Source organism: Prinia subflava, chromosome 17 (assembly GCF_021018805.1).
Source record: "Prinia subflava isolate CZ2003 ecotype Zambia chromosome 17, Cam_Psub_1.2, whole genome shotgun sequence".
Classification (NCBI taxonomy): Eukaryota; Metazoa; Chordata; class Aves; order Passeriformes; family Cisticolidae; genus Prinia; species Prinia subflava.
The window spans coordinates 3,285,460-3,304,827 of NC_086263.1; the positions used below are offsets into that span (position 1 = coordinate 3,285,460).

General features: G+C 48.3%; 1 protein-coding gene across 1 annotated transcript; it reads right to left on the reverse strand.

Moving 5' to 3' along the window:
- Positions 1-980: 980 nt before the first annotated feature.
- On the reverse strand, positions 981-19,071 carry IL20RB (interleukin 20 receptor subunit beta). Its single transcript, XM_063414560.1, has 7 exons — positions 18,901-19,071; positions 14,096-14,222; positions 12,037-12,227; positions 8,046-8,170; positions 5,171-5,321; positions 3,013-3,158; positions 981-2,486 (listed from the first exon to the last, which is right to left on the reverse strand). The coding sequence occupies exons 1-7, from the start codon at positions 18,956-18,958 to the stop codon at positions 2,361-2,363; spliced, it is 924 nt and encodes a 307-aa protein (XP_063270630.1). The 5' UTR covers positions 18,959-19,071; the 3' UTR covers positions 981-2,360.
- Between the last annotated feature and the right edge of the window lie 297 nt (positions 19,072-19,368).

The following is a 19,368-nucleotide window of genomic DNA, read 5'->3' on the forward strand; positions in this document are numbered from 1 at the left end:
GAAGATTGTGTTTCTGTGATTCTGAAAATGCAGCACTGTGGGGGGAAGAGATGGGAGGGGTTGCTGAGGCCTCTTGGACCTATGGCATAGACAAGCCAGAGGGTGAATCCTGCATGGGGATACCCTGTGGGGTGTCTAGAAATCAAGACACTGAACTCATCCCAGTCAATGGGGTGTAAAATAAGGATAAATGTGAGGCACAGGAGCTCCCTGAACCAGCCAAGGCCTCTGATGTGGAGCTGCCCTTGAAAATTCAAGCACTGGGCAAAGCAAAGGGAGGTTTGACCAAGAGCCCTTAGCCCTGCAAGGAGCTGAAGGTCTGTGCTGTCTGTGCTCCCCAAACACACTGCACCTCACTGCCAGTCACTCACTGCTCCAGCTTGGTGTAGGGAGGCTGAGACCTGCTGGGTACTTTCATATCAGCCCATGAAAATGCCCTTTTTGTCTTTGCTTCCAAGTATCTCTGGGCCCAGCATCTCGTGGGTGCTTGTAACCAGGCATTTCCCAGTAAATTATCAACAAACTAATAATGAATGTTGAGCCTTCAACGCCCAGACCCGCACGGATTTTCTCACCCTGTAATTTGCTCAATATTCAGCAATATCAATCTTACAATTCAGCACCAAAACACAGTGCTTCGGTAGTGTCCAGAAAGAAGCTAATGAGACAGGAATAAACCCAGCACGTGGGCTGCAACAGGAGGATGAGGATGGCCAGGAGCCAGGGAAGGCAGGCAAAGGCAGGTGCTGGCTCCTGAGTCACTGCTGCCTTTGCACGGTGCTCTGTTGCCACCCGATGGCCTCACACAAGGCTGCAAGAATGCAACTGGAAAAGGTGCATTCCTTGGGAGGTCTTGCTTTTCATTAAAACCACTGAGAGCTTTTGAAGAGCTCTCAGATCAATGTCTTTTCATGCCCTGCTGACACAAGTCTCTGCTTAACAGGTGATAAATGACTTTTTTACCCATGTGACAGCCATAATTGAAATATACACAACACCTTCATTTTATTTGTATTTAGAAGGAATTTCTCTTGTCTTTTGCAATTTCCTTCCTTAGGAAGAGGAGATACCTGGAGGACAATGGTGTTGTCAGGCCTGGGATGGTCACTACATGGTAATGCTGTGATTCTCCATCCATCCAGCCTGATATTCCTCTGTTTGCCAAGATAAGCACTGCATTTTCCCCCCACTCTGGCCCTCCTGACCACATCTGTCTTGTGTGAAATAATCACTGTCCTGTTTCAGGTATGGTGTTGAACCACAGGGATGCAACCCACAGGCACCCTGGGCAATCCTGACCACTACTCATTCATCTTTTTTTCTCTTTTCCCTTTTCTTTTACTATTTCTGGAGCCGATCTTTCTCTGTCTTTTCCCAATATTTTTCTACTCCAATCCTCTCTCATTTAAATAATTCACCCCTAATTTTCTTCTCTTTAAATGTTCTGGCTTTTCCTTCATGTGTACACAGCTTTTGTGTTTTTGACACCCTGACTGGGCGATGTTGGAGCTGTACATTGCCAGTGATGCTGCTGGTCTTGCAGAGCTCTGCTCCCCACGAGGTTCCCGGTTCTCCCTCCAACCTCTCCTGGAATCTGGCTGTTCCCCACATCCCTCCTTGCAAAGCACTGGTGAAAGCCTGGCACCCCTCACGGCGTTGTTTGCAGGTTTTGGTGGCACCAGCACCGTGACCTGTGCACAGAGGAGGATGCTGCAGGCACTCACTGCCCTTTCCAAGGAATGTGACCTCCCTTCAGGGTCTGCATTTCCCCCTGGCCATTCCAGTTGGCTTAGCCATGGAAGAATATGATAAGAACAAGAGGACACAGCCTTAAGCTGCTCCAAGGGAAATATAAGTTGGATATTAGGAAAAAAAAATCATGGAAAGCATAATAAAATACTGGAATGGCCTGCCCAGGGAGGTGATGGAGTCACCATCCCTGGATGTGTTTAAACAAAGCCTGGATGTGGCACTGGTGCCATGGTTCAGTCGAGGTGTTAGGGCTGGGTTGGACTCGATGATCTTGGAGGTCTCTCCCAACCTGGTGATTCTGTGATTGTGTGAATTCTGTGACTGTGTGAATTCTGTGAATTCTGTGAATTCTGTGAAGCACTTACTGAGGTAAAAACACCAAGGCTGAAATGATTGGAACCAAGGCCTGGGCTCTCCATGTCCTGCTCTGGTGAGCTCTGCCTTGGGAGCACCAGGGTGGCTGCAAAAGGGAGCGTGGGTCACCCTGTGTCTGCTCCTGGGTAGGGACAGGAAGGACAAGGACAGGAGCTGGCAGCTGTCACCTTCGCCTGCTTTTGATGTAGGTGGATGAAGATGCTGCAAAGGGCCTGTTTGTTTTCCAGGGTGCTCTAAAGTGCTTTTTGAATCCACAGCTGCAGAGCTTCTTCTGAGGGCATCACCACCACCATCAGGTCACATTGCTCAGCTTCTTCCCTGTCCCGCAGGATCAGCTGGGTGGGGGGCTCTGTTTCTTTCTGGAAAACAAATGCACTCACTCAGACACCCTCAGGCTGCTGAGTTAGTCTGCTTGCCCTTTCCCCCACCGTGTTCCCCTGATCCTTTCTGCCACAGCTGCCCAGAGTACCCACAGACACAGAAGCTGCTAACCTGCATTCCCACTTCAACTGGACATTTAAACATATTCCCGAGGAGCTTTTGATTGATTTCTCCTTAGCGAGTTTCTGAGAAGCCTGGAGGGGGTAGCAGGGGACACGGAGCAGTGCTGGCAGTGGCACAGCTGCCTGGTTCAGGGTGCAGCTGCTCGGGCAGGGTCAGGCCCTGCCTCCCAAGACATTTCCCCAGGAGCACCAGGAGCATCCTCCCAGTCCAGGGCTGGGGGCCAAAGGCCGTGGGGGCTGTGCAGCTGGTTCAGGGCTGCTGGATCCCTGCAGCTCGGCTCCTCACACTGGAATTCCTGGGAATCTGCTTTTTCTGCCTGCCCCACGCTCCTGTGGATACCCAGCACTCTAAAACCCAACAAAGCACAGTAAAAAAAGTTACCAGTGTGTCTGGCAGGACAGCAGTGGGGCAGCAGGAATATTGGAACACTTTACTGATTTTCCAGGTGAGGAAGGGCAGGGTCAAGGCTGCCACAGCAAAGGCAGCAGAGGAGAGGAGGGCAGTCAGCAGCCACAGGGATGTGTCACCTGGAAATGACAGAAACAGCAAAGCTCAGAGACACTGCAGGGACCCAGCACTCACTGCAGGGACCCAGCACTCACTGCAGGGATCAGACACTCACTGCAGGACCCAGCACTCACTGCAGGGACCCAGCACTCACTGCAGGGATCAGACACTCACTGCAGGACCCAGCACTCACTGCAGGGACCCAGCACTCACTGCAGGACCCAGCACTCACTGCAGGACCCAGCACTCACTGCAGGACCCAGCACTCACTGCAGGACCCAGCACTCACTGCAGGGATCAGACACTCACTGCAGGGACCCAGCACTCACTGCAGGGATCAGACACTCACTGCAGGGATCAGGCACTCACTGCAGGGATCAGACACTCACTGCAGGGATCAGACACTCACTGCAGGGATCCAGCACTCACTGCAGGGACCCAGCACTCACTGCAGGGATCAGGCACTCACTGCAGGACCCAGCACTCACTGCAGGGACCCAGCACTCACTGCAGGGATCCAGCACTCACTGCAGGGACCCAGCACTCACTGCAGGGATCAGACACTCACTGCAGGACCCAGCACTCACTGCAGGACCCAGCACTCACTGCAGGGACCCAGCACTCACTGCAGGGATCAGACACTCACTGCAGGACCCAGCACTCACTGCAGGACCCAGCACTCACTGCAGGACCCAGCACTCACTGCAGGGATCAGACACTCACTGCAGGACCCAGCACTCACTGCAGGGACCCAGCACTCACTGCAGGACCCAGCACTCACTGCAGGACCCAGCACTCACTGCAGGGATCAGACACTCACTGCAGGACCCAGCACTCACTGCAGGGACCCAGCACTCACTGCAGGACCCAGCACTCACTGCAGGACCCAGCACTCACTGCAGGGATCAGACACTCACTGCAGGGATCAGACACTCACTGCAGGACCCAGCACTCACTGCAGGGACCCAGCACTCACTGCAGGGATCAGACACTCACTGCAGGACCCAGCACTCACTGCAGGACCCAGCACTCACTGCAGGACCCAGCACTCACTGCAGGACCCAGCACTCACTGCAGGGATCAGACACTCACTGCAGGGACCCAGCACTCACTGCAGGACCCAGCACTCACTGCAGGACCCAGCACTCACTGCAGGGATCCAGCACTCACTGCAGGGATCAGACACTCACTGCAGGGATCAGACACTCACTGCAGGACCCAGCACTCACTGCAGGGACCCAGCACTCACTGCAGGACCCAGCACTCACTGCAGGACCCAGCACTCACTGCAGGACCCAGCACTCACTGCAGGGATCAGACACTCACTGCAGGGACCCAGCACTCACTGCAGGGATCAGACACTCACTGCAGGGATCAGACACTCACTGCAGGGATCAGACACTCACTGCAGGGACCCAGCACTCACTGCAGGACCCAGCACTCACTGCAGGACCCAGCACTCACTGCAGGACCCAGCACTCACTGCAGGGACCCAGCACTCACTGCAGGGATCAGACACTCACTGCAGGACCCAGCACTCACTGCAGGACCCAGCACTCACTGCAGGACCCAGCACTCACTGCAGGGACCCAGCACTCACTGCAGGACCCAGCACTCACTGCAGGGACCCAGCACTCACTGCAGGGACCCAGCACTCACTGCAGGAGCCCAGCACTCACTGCAGGACCCAGCACTCACTGCAGGACCCAGCACTCACTGCAGGGATCAGACACTCACTGCAGGACCCAGCACTCACTGCAGGACCCAGCACTCACTGCAGGGATCAGACACTCACTGCAGGGACCCAGCACTCACTGCAGCCAGCCCGAGCCCTGCGTGGCTGCTCTCCCACCAGTCTGGGTCACCCCTCCCTGGTCACTGCAGTGCCAGTGTGGGGGGCTGCCCTCCTGACCCTTCCTGGGGTACCCCTGCCAAGGCACAAACACCTTCCAAACAGGGCAGGAGGTTTGGGGCAGAAACAAAAGGAGGAGCTTTGGGCCAGCAGGGAGCAGGAGGGAGGGCTGGCTCTCACCCTGTGCCCTCACACACTGCGTGGGGCTGAAGCTGCTGCTCCTGTTGATGGCCTCGACGTGTGTCTGAGCCTTCACACAGTACTCAGCTCCTGCCTCCATGGTGTCCAGGTGAACCACGGAGCTCACCTCCTTCAGCACCTTCTGCTGCACCTGCACAGCCCAGAACAGAAAACATCAGGCACAGGATCTGACAAAGAACAGCAGCCCTACTCCTGATGCCTTAAAGAAGCTGACAATGAAACAACACACACTTTTGAGATAATATTAGTACAGGAGGTAATACAAAGGTTGGTCTTTATTGGAGGCCTCCAGGGGCAGATGTGGAAAATGCCCACAAAAGCCCAGCCCCTATGGGGTGAATATAGCTTTAAAGGTTTAGTAAATTAGCATAATTGACAAAAAAGCACCAATTAGGAGCACAAGTGGGGATGCAACTCCCTCTCCCCTCTCCATCCTCAAGTTCAGGCCCCTTCTAAATCCTCCCCCCTCAGATGGAACTGAAGTTTATTGGTGAAAATGTGTCTCAAAGAGCCAGTGCTCCACCTTGGTTTCTAAGAAGAACCAAGGTAGGATAGGGGCTTTGGGGAAAAGTACTGGGAAAACCAGCTAGGAACACAATGATAGGCTACAGAGCTCCAAAAATATGTGTAGAGAATACAGAGATATAGAAAAGTGAAAACCCAAAAAATGATCCAGCATCACCCTGATGCTTGTCCAGCCAGAGGAGGAAGGAGCAGCAGGAGATGTCTGAGTCTGTGTGGGTGCAGCAAAGGAAGGATGAAAGCAGCCAACAAGAAAGACAGTGGGGTGCAGAATGAGCCCACACACTTTGGGAAGGGCAGGAGGGGATGGAGGGAGGAAGCCAAAGAGTCAAAACGAGGATGCTGGGCCACAACACTAGACCAGAACCTGCTGCCCTGCTGGGAGAGGGATGTCTGAGGTCTGGGCTGATCTGAGGTTTTTCTGGGTGTGATGGATGCCAAAATCACCCCCATGCTGCTGTGGTGGGGGTGTGAGAGCTGTGCCAGAGAGCTCAGAGAGGGCAAGGACCAAGCTCGTGAGGGGTGGGTGAATGTGGTGTGTGTGACTGCGACACGCTTGAGCAAAGCTTAAACAGCCTGTGGTCAGCAGTACATGGTTTTATTGCCACAAATAGGTCTGCATTCATTGCTAGCAAAATGAATTTGCTATTTCCAGTGTCCCCAGCCACAGGAGGAGGGTTAACAGCTCCCCAACTGCTCCTCTCTCTGTGCTGCAGATGCAAACCTGTTCTCACAGAAGGCCTGAGCAGCCTCCAGCTCCACACACAGATGGAAAACTCCAACGAGCCAGGAGGGCTCTCCTGGCAGGGCAAGTCCTTCCCACCATCAAAATACCCTTCTCCACAGAAATATGAGATGGAGGGCCATTAGTTAGAAAAGATTTCAAGGACAAAAACAAGCCTATGACTGCCTGGGGTGACCTCTTGTAAAAACATCAGATGAGATATGTCAAATGTAAAAATAATTTAAAAAAATTATAAGAGGCCCAGCATAGGACTTGTACTAACCAGCAAAACTAATGTTTGCAACAGTCCAGTTGGCAGAAAGTATTCTGAAATTTGGAATTACTGTTGAGGTCTTTAGGATCACATACTGAAGAAGATTTAATATTTTATTCATAAAACACAATCAGATACAAACCTATTGGTTGTTTCTGAGGTGTCAGAAAGCCCCTGGACAAGGCTGAACTCATTAAGCTGGGTTTCACAGCGGGCAGTCCTGCTCCTGATGCCTCTTTATAGACTAAAGAGTTTTGTATCAGTAAATTGCTAATTGAGAGTGGCAGGAAGTCATGGTGGGACTCAGGTGTTAGCAGAGGAAGGAAGGAAAATGAAAACTGATACCTGCTAGTGGTACTAAAAACTCGCTTCACAATAGTAAAAATGACAGACAACTGTGAGGAACAGCAGGAGGATCTGCTAATAAAGCAACAAATGCAATTCAACACCGAGAAATGTGGAATTATGCTCATGAGAATTTTTCTCTGACATTTTCACAGCATCCTCCATCAGAAGCAGGAACCTGGGGATCAGGTTCCATGGGATTGTCAGCTCTGTGGAAGTCACATTAACAATTGCTGCAGAGACAAGGGAGTGGGAAGACTTGTTTTGTTTTATGGTGCTAACACAGAGTGTTCCTGCACCTTGGACTCTGCAGGTTTCTCCCTGCCCACACTGGTAAGGACAAAAATAGCTGTGAGGGCTTCCACAGGGAACAGATAAGTAGTCTGGGAGTCCTTGGCCTGGAAAAAGATCCGGAATATGAAACTAATGAAGTGGTGGGGAAAGTGAATGGGGAATAATTGTTGTCTCTCTCATCCCCAAATCAAGGTTGAGACTGCACAAGAGTTTGGCTGCAGAATTCCTCACTGCAGGAAGTTGTACAAACTAGAAGTTTACATAGGTTGAAAGCCAGAACAGATAAATTAATGGAACAAAGAACCACCAAGGAGTACTAATGCTGCAGTTTCTGGCTCAGAAAGCTGAGAAAAGTTTGTCAGTACCTCAGTGTGACACTTTAATCACGGTCTGAGTAGACCAGGTGATGTTCAGAGGGAGAAGTCAGCACACCTTTTGTTCCTGACTTTTGGTTTCTAGCTGTAGTTGAGGTATGTGAGGAGATTCCTGTTCCCAGAGAAGGAAACGTGGAAAGAACAGAGAAGCTTCTCCCTGAGGAGCCCCCAGCAAGCCCTGGCGTGTGCAGGGTGAGGAGGCACAAACCCCCTCCAGGCAGGACCTGCAGCCCCACAGCAGGAGCTGGGACTGCCCCACGGGCTCTGGGCAAGCTCTGTGTGCGTCCCTCTGGGGACTCTGAAGCTGAGGGTCAAACTCACCCTGTTCTCGTGGCCCTTCCTCCAGTAGAGCACCCGGAACTGGAAGGAGGGTCCCATGTCTGCCAGCTGCACCAGGACGTGCTGCCCGTCTGCCAGCACCCTCAGCTCGGGGGGCGTCAGGGACGCTGCCAACACAGAGACACCATCAGCACCCAGAGACAGCCCTGGAGCCCCCTGTGCCCAGAGAGCCTGCCTTCACCAGTGTGTGGGACCGATTTTCTGAAGCCTGAGAAGTGCTGGCTTTCCCAAGGGAAGTTTTCAGGACTTTCTCCTTTCTCAGGCAGCTTTGTGTAAACAACTTTTCTTCCCTTAACATTTCTGGGCAAACAATATTCCTTCCCCATAACAACCTCTCTCCCAGGTGTTGTTAGTGTTATTGAACCAATGGACAGAGGTGTCCATCCCATGGACCAATAATGTGCCTTTTTAGCACAGCATGTTATGAAAAGGTTGGAATGAATCATAATAAATCCTTCTGATTGTCCTCTGCCTGCTGGAGTCAAGCATCTTTATTTTGACAAGTGGAATGACACCAATTTGCCAGAACAGCTGCTTGCTTCAGTGGGGCAGAAAGCTCTCTGCTCTTCCTCCCTGCGTGTCCAAACACAGGACAGACTTTCAGCAGGACAAGGACCGTGGCTGGTGTTGCTAACAGGAATTTGGCAATAGCTGAGCTGCCCTGTATTGGGGAAGATGGAACAGGAAATCTTACAGATATGATTGCTTGGCAAAAGACTCTGAGAATATGAAACCTGTAAGTGAAATAGAAATGAGAGCTGGTTTTGATGTACAAGATTCCAAACCAGCCAGTGACTGAACAACTGCAAAGGCAATGGCTGAGTGGGCTGAAGGGGAGATCCCTGTGGATTGAACAATGTCCTTGGCAAACAGAAGGGATGCTGCTGCAAGCTGGAGAGTCCAAGGGTCAGGGAGACCCTGCCAGTTTGGCAGAGAAGAAAAAAAGGGGTCTAGAAAGCAGCTTTTAGGGTTTAAAATGTAACACAGTATGGGAATGTAGGACTGCTAATAGGCTGTATGTAGATTCTATAGGATTTGTGTCTTTTACTGGCTGGATGTTGTAAATGAGCATATTCAGCACAGAAAAAGATAGAATGTATTGTGACCAGAACTTAGGGGTCTCTCAGGCAGCTTTTAGCTGTGACCAGCAGCTTTAAGCTGGCTCTTTGTTACCCACGGCCCTGTGCAATAACCTGCATGGTAAAAGAGCTGCTGCAGTCCAGAGATCCCTCATCCACACTCTCTTCTGCAGCACAGAACTTGAAAGGCTCTGAATTTTCTCCGGTGGAGGAGCTGCCTGAGGGTCCCACGTGAGCAACTGCAGCAGAACCAGCTGGGCCACGGGAGCTGGGACACCACATCAGGTCAGCTCTGGTGCTCCTGGGCACGAGCTTGGCTCTGGCACACAGAACAGCAGCTGAGAAACCACTGCTTTCCATGGGAGTTTTGGCATTTATTCAGAGGTGAAGGAAAAAACATGATGAGCCTCAGGGTAATTCGCATGAATCCTGATTTTCTTTTAGTGTCTGCATGGTTTTAGACAGACTTGGGCTGATGATCTGCTGTGACTTCAGGTTTTGCAAATGTATGCAAGTAAATCTTTAGGCGATTTGCTTCCTGCTTACTTTGATATTCAAAGCTTGGTTTGGTCTGGGATTCTGCTGTGAGGAATATTAGTGATGTAACGAGAATCAATCGAGCACAGATGAAACTGCTGAACATTTATGAACTGGGAAGTTCAAGGCAGTAGAGAGCTCATGTTTGCACTATTTATTTGTGCCATTATTCACACTTATCCATGCCATTTTTTACCACTCTGCTGTAGCTGAAACCCATTTCAACCTCTTTGCTTTTGAGAAAGGAAGGAGAGTGATGCACAGTGCCATATAGAGAGATGTTCTTAATAGAATTTGCTCTTACATCCAGGGAATTGCCACTAATACTGAGCAATATAAAAACATAAAATCCAAGCATGTACATGATGAGTGTGCCACAAATGGGAGGCCTGGAAATCCTCTTTGTACTTTTAAGTGAAAGCTGAAAAAAATAAAGGTGAGAATCTCCTTAGCACCACTTCTCAAAATTGAAAAAAACCAACCTGATATCATTTGGAGGTTAAAAGCAAATCTTGTGCTAATGTATTAACAATAGGACACTGCAAGGTGCAGCTGCTAAACAAACAGGAATATTTCTATTTAGCTCAGTGCTGGCACACTGGACACCAAGTAACTATTTGAGAAGTGAAGAGGAACACTGACTAAATGGTTTGCTTTAGGAAGATCTTTTCAAAGTGTTTTTCATGTGTTATCATACTTGATGTGCTTCTACCCCTGTGCCTTTGGCACTGGGGCTGTGCAGGCTGGAAGAGCCGTGACAGTAAGAAATCACAATCTCATTTCACTCATATCAACCCAATCATTAATTCATTTTTTGGTTTTTCTGCTAGTTTCAGTTTGATATCAAGCCTGTAGCCAAACTGAAAGCAAGGGAATAATTGCCTTTTAAAATATGGATGGATCTCCAGCTTAGAAACTTTTCACTAACAAGAATCTGCCTGATAAAGCAGAGTCCTTCCTGACAGAACCTGTGGGCTGTGTTTGAATCCCTTGGCTGCTCTCAGACTCAGTGCCAGGTTTCCTAAGAGGTGTGACAGCAGAGCAGTACAAATGCACAAGGACAAGAACTTGCAGAGACTTTTCTTTTCTTTTAAACATCTGTCACATTCACACTGAATCCCAGTGCAAGCTGAAGTAGCCTCTGAACTGTCACAGCTTAGTCAGAGGAGTGTTTTGGGGTCTCTAAGACACAGGACCCAGCTGCCAAATCCTTCACTGAACCATGAGAAGCTGCTGCTTTTGTTCCTGGCAGTCTCAGGGATGTCCTTCCCCTGTCTCTGCCTGCCAGAGCTGTCTGTGCCTCTGTCTGTGCCTCCACAGCTGCTGGGAAAGGGAAGGATTTCTTGTCTAAAGAACTATCTAGTCCATGCTTCCACACAAAGGGACACATTCACCAGCTTAGGTGGCACTTCTGATGGTGCTGCTTTGACCCAGACCTCTGTGTGAGTGAGGACTGCTCCCTCTTGAAGTAGTGAATACCTTCCCAAAAAGGATGAATTTTTAATGTGGGCCAGTTCTGGTTTAGACAGTTTCTTGCCTGGCTAAATCTGATGAACGCTGCCCATCCCAGACTGAGAGCTGCAGTGTGACAGTGACCTCAGCAGAGCTTTCCCAGCACAGTTTGTGTTGCTGAAAGCATTTCAGCATGGCACAGAACAGAGGGAATTATTCCAGAGAAATCCTGGAAGGAGTACACTCATTTTAGGCTGCAGCATAAGCCTTGGGCTGAGCTGGGCCTCAGGCTTTGCAGGACTTGGAAGGACATGGAGAAAACATCCTGCATTGTTTGGATGGAATTAATGCTGTGGGTTCCAGTTTTCTCTGCTCCTCTGAGGTTACTTCATAGGTCTGACACCACGGGAAGAGGGAACCTTGGAGTGGGATTTTCAGGACAGTACAAGGCAGATAGAGGAGACAGGGCTGTTTTCCAGAGTAAAAGCTCCCTTAGGGTCAGGTTCTGGACCTCTTCAAGGTGACTACATGGCTTGGATTGAATGACAGCAAGCCTAGTTGATCAGAAAGCTTTAAATTTAAGGGTAAGAATGACCAACCTGCCAAGGGGAATCCCTGCAATCATTTTGCTTATCTTTAAAACCCTTGAAACTCAAGCCCAGATGAATTTGGCTCTGCCGTTTTGCTTATCTTTAAAACCCTTGAAATTCAAGCCCAGATGAATTTGGCTCTGCCTGGGGATGAGCTCATGTCCAAGAGCATTGTCAGAGAAGGGAACCCCCCAGCCCAGCTGGGAGCAGGGTGTGCTCTGTGCCTGTCTGGGCTCTGTGCCAGCCCTGGGCACAGACTGGGCACCCCAGCTCTGAGGGTCTCACACACGGGATGCATTCAGGGGCAGGACGCACTCATGGCGCGGCTGAAGAAGCCCTCGGTGGTGGCCCACGGTGACCTGGTGGCACCCAGCTCTGCCCTGACACGCAGCTTGTAGGCCACGGGGGCCGAGATGTCCTCGGTGACGTTGCAGAGCGTGGCTGTGGTGGGGGAGCACTCCGAGATGGGGATCCAGCTCCCGCCGGCGTATTCCCGCTCGTATTCCCTGCGGAGGGGGAGAACACAGCTGGAGCCCTGGGAGCTGAGAATTTCAGGATTTCTGTGGTGACAGGCACTGACCCCAAGCAAACACTGCATTTGAACTGAGGCCGTGGGACAGGCTTCCAAAATTGAGTGATAGCACTGGTGTGGGCCTGGTAGTTCTGGGTCTGAAAGATTTTGTTACCTGGGCACACCTGGGCTCACCTGGGCTCACCTGGGCACAGTTGAGTTTGGAAAAATGGGTTTTTGGGGTGAAAAAAGGGGATTTTAGAGAATGCCCAAAGGCTCAAAGATGTTCAGCTGCACCAGGGTGTGGTGGGAGCACTCTGCCTCTGAGAACTGCTCAGTGAGAACAGGTGAGACCAGGTGAGGGCAAAAAATGGGATTTTGGGGAAGAAATTTGGATTTTTGGGTGAAAAATGGAGATTTTAGGACAAAAATGGGGTTTTTAGGAGGAAAAATGGGATTTTAGGAGGAAAAATGGGGATTTGGGCTTACCTGGGGTGTTTTGCCTTTCTGGTTCTCAGAGAAAAACATTTTGGCCTATTCTCTAATTTAACCAATGGCACTGGGGAGGTGTCAGTCCTGTTCACCAGTTGTGTTAAGTCTGTATCGGAGCACCTTATAAAATTAGACAATTAAAGCCTTTTTAATGCCTTTTGCCTTCTGAAATATTTGGAGTCTCTTGTCTTTCGTTCATGTCCTACAGCGACACACTGGGATTGTGGCTGTGTACTTTGAATAGAGGTGTGTAATATCACAGGGTGCAAAATTTGAGATTTAAGGTTTTAGTATATAGTAATATATATAGAACAAGATAGAGGATTTAGGGTGTAGGCTAAGTTTTTCTTTCACCTTCTTCGCGGGTTTGGGTGGTTTTTTTCCAACTGGGTAAGAAAGTTTGCATTGTGGACCTCAAGTTTTTGATTATTGGGTTAAAATTATAAATAATATAGGTGTCATCTCGTTATTGGATAAATAGTGCTTAAAAGACCTTGAAAAGAGTTAGAGACAGAGCCATTTTCTACCTTGTTAGCTAGAGCTCACAACTCGTGAGACTGTACCATAGATAAGAATTAATAAACACTGAGTCCAAACACAAAAACTGCAGCTCCCATGCATTAATCCCAGCTCTAACACGAAGAAAAGAATATAAAACCCCCACATTTTAATGGTGCCCTGTGTGAGGATGGAACTCAGGAGGCAGCAGTCTGGCAGGTGCTGTGTCTGTGCAGCTGAGGCTGCCTGTGGGTTCTTTCCAGGTCAAACCTGTACTGGGATGCACTGGGGCAGGAACACCACAGGGGTTTGGAGCCAGTGTGGGAGGGTTTTAGATTTTATTTGGAGAAAATCACCCCTGAGTCAGCGAGCCAAATGCAGCTCGGCGTTGTGGGAGGTGGGGACAGCCAAGGCAGTGTTGATGCATCAAGCCCTGCCCACTCACTAGACTTGATCATCCCCCGTTCCAAAGCCATATTGTAATATAAATCAGACCTCAAGATGTATCAGAAACATCCTGTGGTGTGTGCCAAATGTTTAAAAGGTTTACAAGAAATAAAGCTCAATGTTTTCTCCTTCCTCTTCTAAATAAAATGTTGCAAACCTTCTTAACTTTTGAATTTTTGGATAGAGGCAGATTTCTTATATGGAATTGATGCACACCTTGGATTACTCAGGTATCTGTTAAACTGCAAACTGTCCCAGAACTGGAACAAAAGGAATTTTCCCCCGCTTCTCATTAACAGTGCTAAAGCATCAAACTTCTCTTAGGCTTGTGAACTGAATATGATCAAGACATCCAAAAATTTAGAACTTAAAGTTGAGATAAGCAGTGCTCAAAAAGCAAAAAGAATAAAAAAATTGAGTAGTTACCCCTGAAACTCAACTGAGTATTTCACAGTTGCTCCCTGGACGATCACAGGACTCCAAGTTAAGAAGTGTTTCATGTTGGTTGAAAGAATGGAGATACTCTGAGGTGCTGGCAACAAAACATCTCCTCCTAAAATTCTCAGCAAAAGAAAGGAAAAAAACCTGAATTTACTGGGGAAAAAAAAAAAGCTTAGAAGAGTGGTGCAACCCAGTGTTTTGCACCACAAATACAGAGTCTTCATTTCACTACAGTCACTTCAGTGTCTGGAGTATTTTGCAGAGAAGAGGAAGGATGGAGCAGCTAAAAGTGCTCCTTTGCCTTATTTCAGTTTTCCATTGTGTCACTACAACAGTTTGACCCAGACCTCTGTGTGAGTGAGGGCTGCTCCCTCATGGAGCAGGGAACAGCTTCAAAGATGGATGAATTTTTAATATGGGCCAGTTCTGGTTTAGGACAGACAGTTTCTTGCCTGGCTAAACCTGATGAATGCTGCCATCCCAAACTCAGAGTTGCAGTGTGACAGTGACCTCAGCAGAGCTTTCCCAGCACAGTTTGTGTGGTGGGAGGAAAAGGCCAAGCCCAACTGGCTTTAATGAAGCCAAGTTACAGATTTGGCTCTGTTGCACTCCATAAACTGTTCCAAGAAGGCCGTGGTTCCAAATGTGCTGCTCCATTCCAGGCTGCATTCTCTGCTGGGGGAAATCCCAGCTCCTCCCACCCTGCAGGGCTCTGCCAGTGGAAGGGGCTGTGTGCTGTCATCAGTCTTTATTAATAGAAGAAATTAATCCCATGCTCTGTAACTGGAATTATTACTTTCCTCTGAGGTCTCCACGGCATGACTACAGCAGGGTGGTTGATTTTACCCTGGGGTGTGTTGATGTGAAATCCTGGGCAATGTTGGAGCACAGGAGGGAGGATTCCCCACAGACACCTCCTGCACTACACTGGGAGCTCACCAGACTGATCTGCTGCTTTCCAGGCCCAGGAAAATCCCATTCTCTCTGCTCAGCAGGGAATGGCTCCCAAAGAACCTCTGGGAGGGAGGAATGGATCAGGGTTTCTATCAACCCACCACTGAACACTCTCCCCAAAACAAGGTAAATGTGCTATCACAGTGTGGTACTTAAAGATTATTTTTTGATTAAATGGATTTCATTTAACCAGGTTTATCATCCAATACCCTTTAACTTCCACTAAAAAGGGTGTTTTCTTCTGAGCCATGTTTACAAAGTTAACCAGGAAATTGTCAGTTGTTCTACCCAGCATCAAAACCAGGCTGACAAGTCCATGAGCAATGTTTTATGAAGCACTGGAACAATAGCACTCTAATTTCCTGTGTCATATCTTTATAAAATCAGTAATGATGTGGGGAACCATTATGCCAGCTCTCTTATGATTCTTTGGCACAAGTCATACAGGTCTGTTGACATAATGCTCAGCTGCTCTTTGAAATAAAATTCAGGTTTCTCTGGGATGAAAAATTTCCTTCCTTGTCGTTTAGACAACAGAAGGGTCACTCTCAGATCAGCAGTTCTGGTAGGCTGAGGGTCCATGCACTCAGAGCACTGTAGCCAAGGCAGTTTTAGTCTTTATAAAATGAAAAAAGCAAAGTTTTTAGTGACCTTCATACTGCAGCAGAATCACAGGATGAACTAGGATGGAAAAGAAAAGCATAACTGCCCATTTGGTCTCTGTGCCCTCCATGCTTCTCAACATTCAGATTTCTTGCTGCTTTTCCTTGCTCTTGGTTCCCATGTTAATTTTGGCATCCCAGAGTGTGAATTCCACACCAGATTTCATTTCCAGGAGCAAACCCTGCCTCTCCACAGGACTCACAGACACAACAAAGCTCCAGGTCTGAGCAAGGGTGAACTGCATTGAAGGTTTTCCTATTCTTTCAAGTCTTGACTTTAGGACATTTTTGATACAATTTTTTTGGCATTCAATATTACTAAGCTCTCTATTATTAAACTGTCTAGAAACCTATTTTAAAAGCAGAGAGTTCTGAATTGGACTATCAGTCTTTTAATGGCCCCAGGGTTATTTCTTGTCTGGTGGGACCACTCTTCATTTCCTGGCTATGCTTGGCTTAGTGCACTCTTTTCTTGTCAAAACCAGGGAGTCTCCTACTGGCACAGTGACTGCCACCTCCCTTCAGCTGAACCAAAAAGCTCCTACAGAAATTAGGATTCTCTCCTGCTTTCACTGGGAAAAGCTCTGTACCCAATGGCAATGTACATGCCTCTGTTCACTGATTTAAATTTCTGTTTGCCATTAAATGCTGAAGGTTATAGTTTGTGGGAGGAGTTTGTGCTTTTCCAGAGTGCTTTTGATCTAGACATAATCCTGTGTCATAGCCAAGAAAATTACATTCATGATTTCTCCCACTCATCTGTTGCAAGAGCCCACAGAGCAATTGTAACAAATACAAGTTTAACAGCAGGAGGAAAGACAATTCTGGGTTATATAAACAGCACTGAGGACAAACAGTGAAGTGTTTTGTTTGGATACTGAAATTATCCATCAGCTCTGGTTGGTTCATTTTGAAGGAAAAGGAAACAGGAATCATACAAAGTGCAGGAGACAACTGGGCAGAGAGCACAGAGACCCAGAGGGCCGAGAGCCCAGGGCTGCCACATTTCCATCTGATTTTGGAAGCAGCAGCAGCCTCACAGGAAAACCCAAACCACACTCACTCAGGCTAGGATATTGACTCTCACCCTAATGCCTCCAGTCATGCCAAAGAAATGGCATTTTCTCTGTAAATAGCATTTTTGTCTCCTACCCTATCAGCAGTATATGCCATTTAATTTGTTACACAAAGAATACATTTCCATTTAGAATGGTGATGACCCTTTTAATTTAGTTTTTTTTTCTCTTTGTGTTAGAGAGTTACAATTAACAAAACCCTGGTCAAGCCTAGTACATTTGCCTGTCTTACTTTTCAGTTTAAAATACCTTAAATAAACCTTTTTAAAGTTCCATTCCTCTGGGATACATTTTAATATCCTTGTTGCTCTTTGACTATAGAACAATATAATATTTCCTCATTATTTACTGTAACTTCATCACTACTATCACCACTACTTACTGCTAAGAGTATGTGATCACTGTAAAATATTAATACAATTACCTCTTTATTCATAGTATTATCTCCTTTCAGGGCTTCAACAAACACAAGAAGAAACAGCAACCTCAGACTTGGTGCTGCACAGTGTTCAGGAGGGCTTTACCTGGCATATCCCTTAAAATTTTATGCATAAGGCTGAGAAATTCTTCCTGTTGTGGTAATAAGCGTTGGCTTTTTAAATTCCAGTCATGGTGTTGTTTTGCCAGTCTGGGGGACAACAATGCCACCAGCTTTTGGTATCTTGGAGCATGGTCTGACTCTGCTTTTGAGGAAATTTCGGTGATGGGGAGTCTGACAAGGGAATTCCAAATTCTAAACACTGGTAACAAGAAATTAATGTCTGTAACATCCTGAGAAGGTAAAGGCATTTCTTGTTAGCTAAATGTTGAAAATGAAAGGCATTAATCTCTAAGTCCTACAAATAGCAATTTGGACAAGGATAATAAATGATGCTGAAGTCTCTTTGGCTAGAACTCTGACATGCAGGCTCTGGGGACATCCCTCCCTCACCTGCTGATTCCACACACAGCAAAAGGCAAGGCCCTGGTGCATCCCCCTTGGCTGGTCCCTGCACCCAGAATCAAACCCCAGCCAGGAACACGCTGTCTCCTGTCCTGGTGTGTGCTCTGCACAGCCACGGGGCAGCTCAGGGCATAAACACTCACCCAGATGAATGTTCTCTGCTCAGAAAGAGACTGGGACATGAATTTCTGGATTTCAGGTGGAGGCCAGGAGAATGGCAGACACAGTGTGAGTTATCCCACCTCTCCCTCCTACTCTCTGTCACAGTGTGAGAGGCTGGCAGTCACCACCCACACAGGCACCACTGCTCCTGCCTGGAACAGCACTCAGCCAGGCAGGCCCTAAGAAAAATACAGTAAAAACAACCCCACATTTCTTTAAAGAATAGTTGCCCAGCTCTGTCATCTTTTAAAACACATTTGTCATAATTCTATTGTGCAGAATAAACTTTCCCAGCAGAAATCACTTGATGGTATCACTGGATTCTGTCTGAGCATCTAAGAGCTATAAATAATGGGGCAGCTGTGAAATTATTTTTTCTGAGACAGAGGAAAAAAAAAATGGAGCACAAGACAACCAGAATGTTGTTGGCACAACCTAAAATGGCACATTTAGGAAACCTGGGCCAGGGAAAACCCAAGCCCACTGGCAAGGCATGTTTGCTCCTCTGAGATGCCCTGGTGTGTAGCATTTACTTGGATGAGCAGATCACCAGTAGCACAGCCTCCTTCCAGGGTGAAGGAGACCCTCAGAGAAGTGATTGGAGCTGTTAATTAGCACTTTTTAATATCCTTCCTCTCTGACCCTGCATCCACTGCACAGGCAGAGCCTCCCTGTGCCCGGAGTGATCAGCATTGATTTGTGTTCAGCTTCCCACAGAACAGCAAAGCAGCAGAGACAAATACAGCATGACTTAAATTCCTTTGAACTGAAATTTCCCTTTAGAGTTCAGAAATGACCTGCAGAACAGAATTTACGGGTTGCTTTTTTCATTTGCTTATTCTGATGCTCATTTTAGAAAAAGAAGTAAAATTCAAGATCACCTGACCTCCTCTCCTTTGGGGCTCAGGTGCTGCTGGTGCATATTGAACAGAAGGACAAAAGACTTTGTTACTCACAGCCTCTCTGTCCTGTGAGGATCTTTCAGCCCTTTACCTGAGAGGTCTGGTGCACTCAGGGCGCAGAGGATGAAGCAGAAGAGCTCTGGTGGCATTTTGCTGAGGTTTTTCCCCTGTTCACACCCCGTTACACATCTGGGGAGTTCCCCCTGCCAGCCAGGGAGCCTTTTCTGAGGCAGCCATGGGCTCCAGGGCTTGTGGAGCTCCTGCTGCCTGCAGAGTGCCAAAGAGGCACAGAGGTGTTGGGAGGGTGCAGCTGCAGGGAGTGCCCGGGCAGCTGCTGCCAGCACCTCTGAGCAGGTCTGTGCAGCTCTCTGCTGCATGGGGTGACTCTGCCTCACTCCCTGAGAGATTGCACAGCTTAAACAGAGGGCAGCAGGGGAGAGGAGGTGATGGGTTTTTCCATACAGCTGGAAATGCTCACTGCTCTGCTCAGCCCCAAACCAGAGAACTCCTGAGGCTTCCAAGCACCAGGGAGGTTTCCTCATGTTCCCGTGGCATGTCT

What these genes read in the sequence shown, in the direction of transcription:
- IL20RB (XM_063414560.1), bottom strand. Translation starts at nt 18,958, where the DNA reads ATGCCACCAGAGCTCTTCTGCTTCATCCTCTGCGCCCTGAGTGCACCA. An exon ending in CTTCTTCAGCCGCGCCATGA is followed by an intron (nt 8,171 to 12,036) that starts GTGCGTCCTGCC and finishes CTGTGTTGGCAG; the next exon opens with CGTCCCTGACGCCCCCCGAG. An exon ending in CTGTCCTGCCAGACACACTG is followed by an intron (nt 2,487 to 3,012) that starts GTAACTTTTTTT and finishes TTTGTTTTCCAG; the next exon opens with AAAGAAACAGAGCCCCCCAC.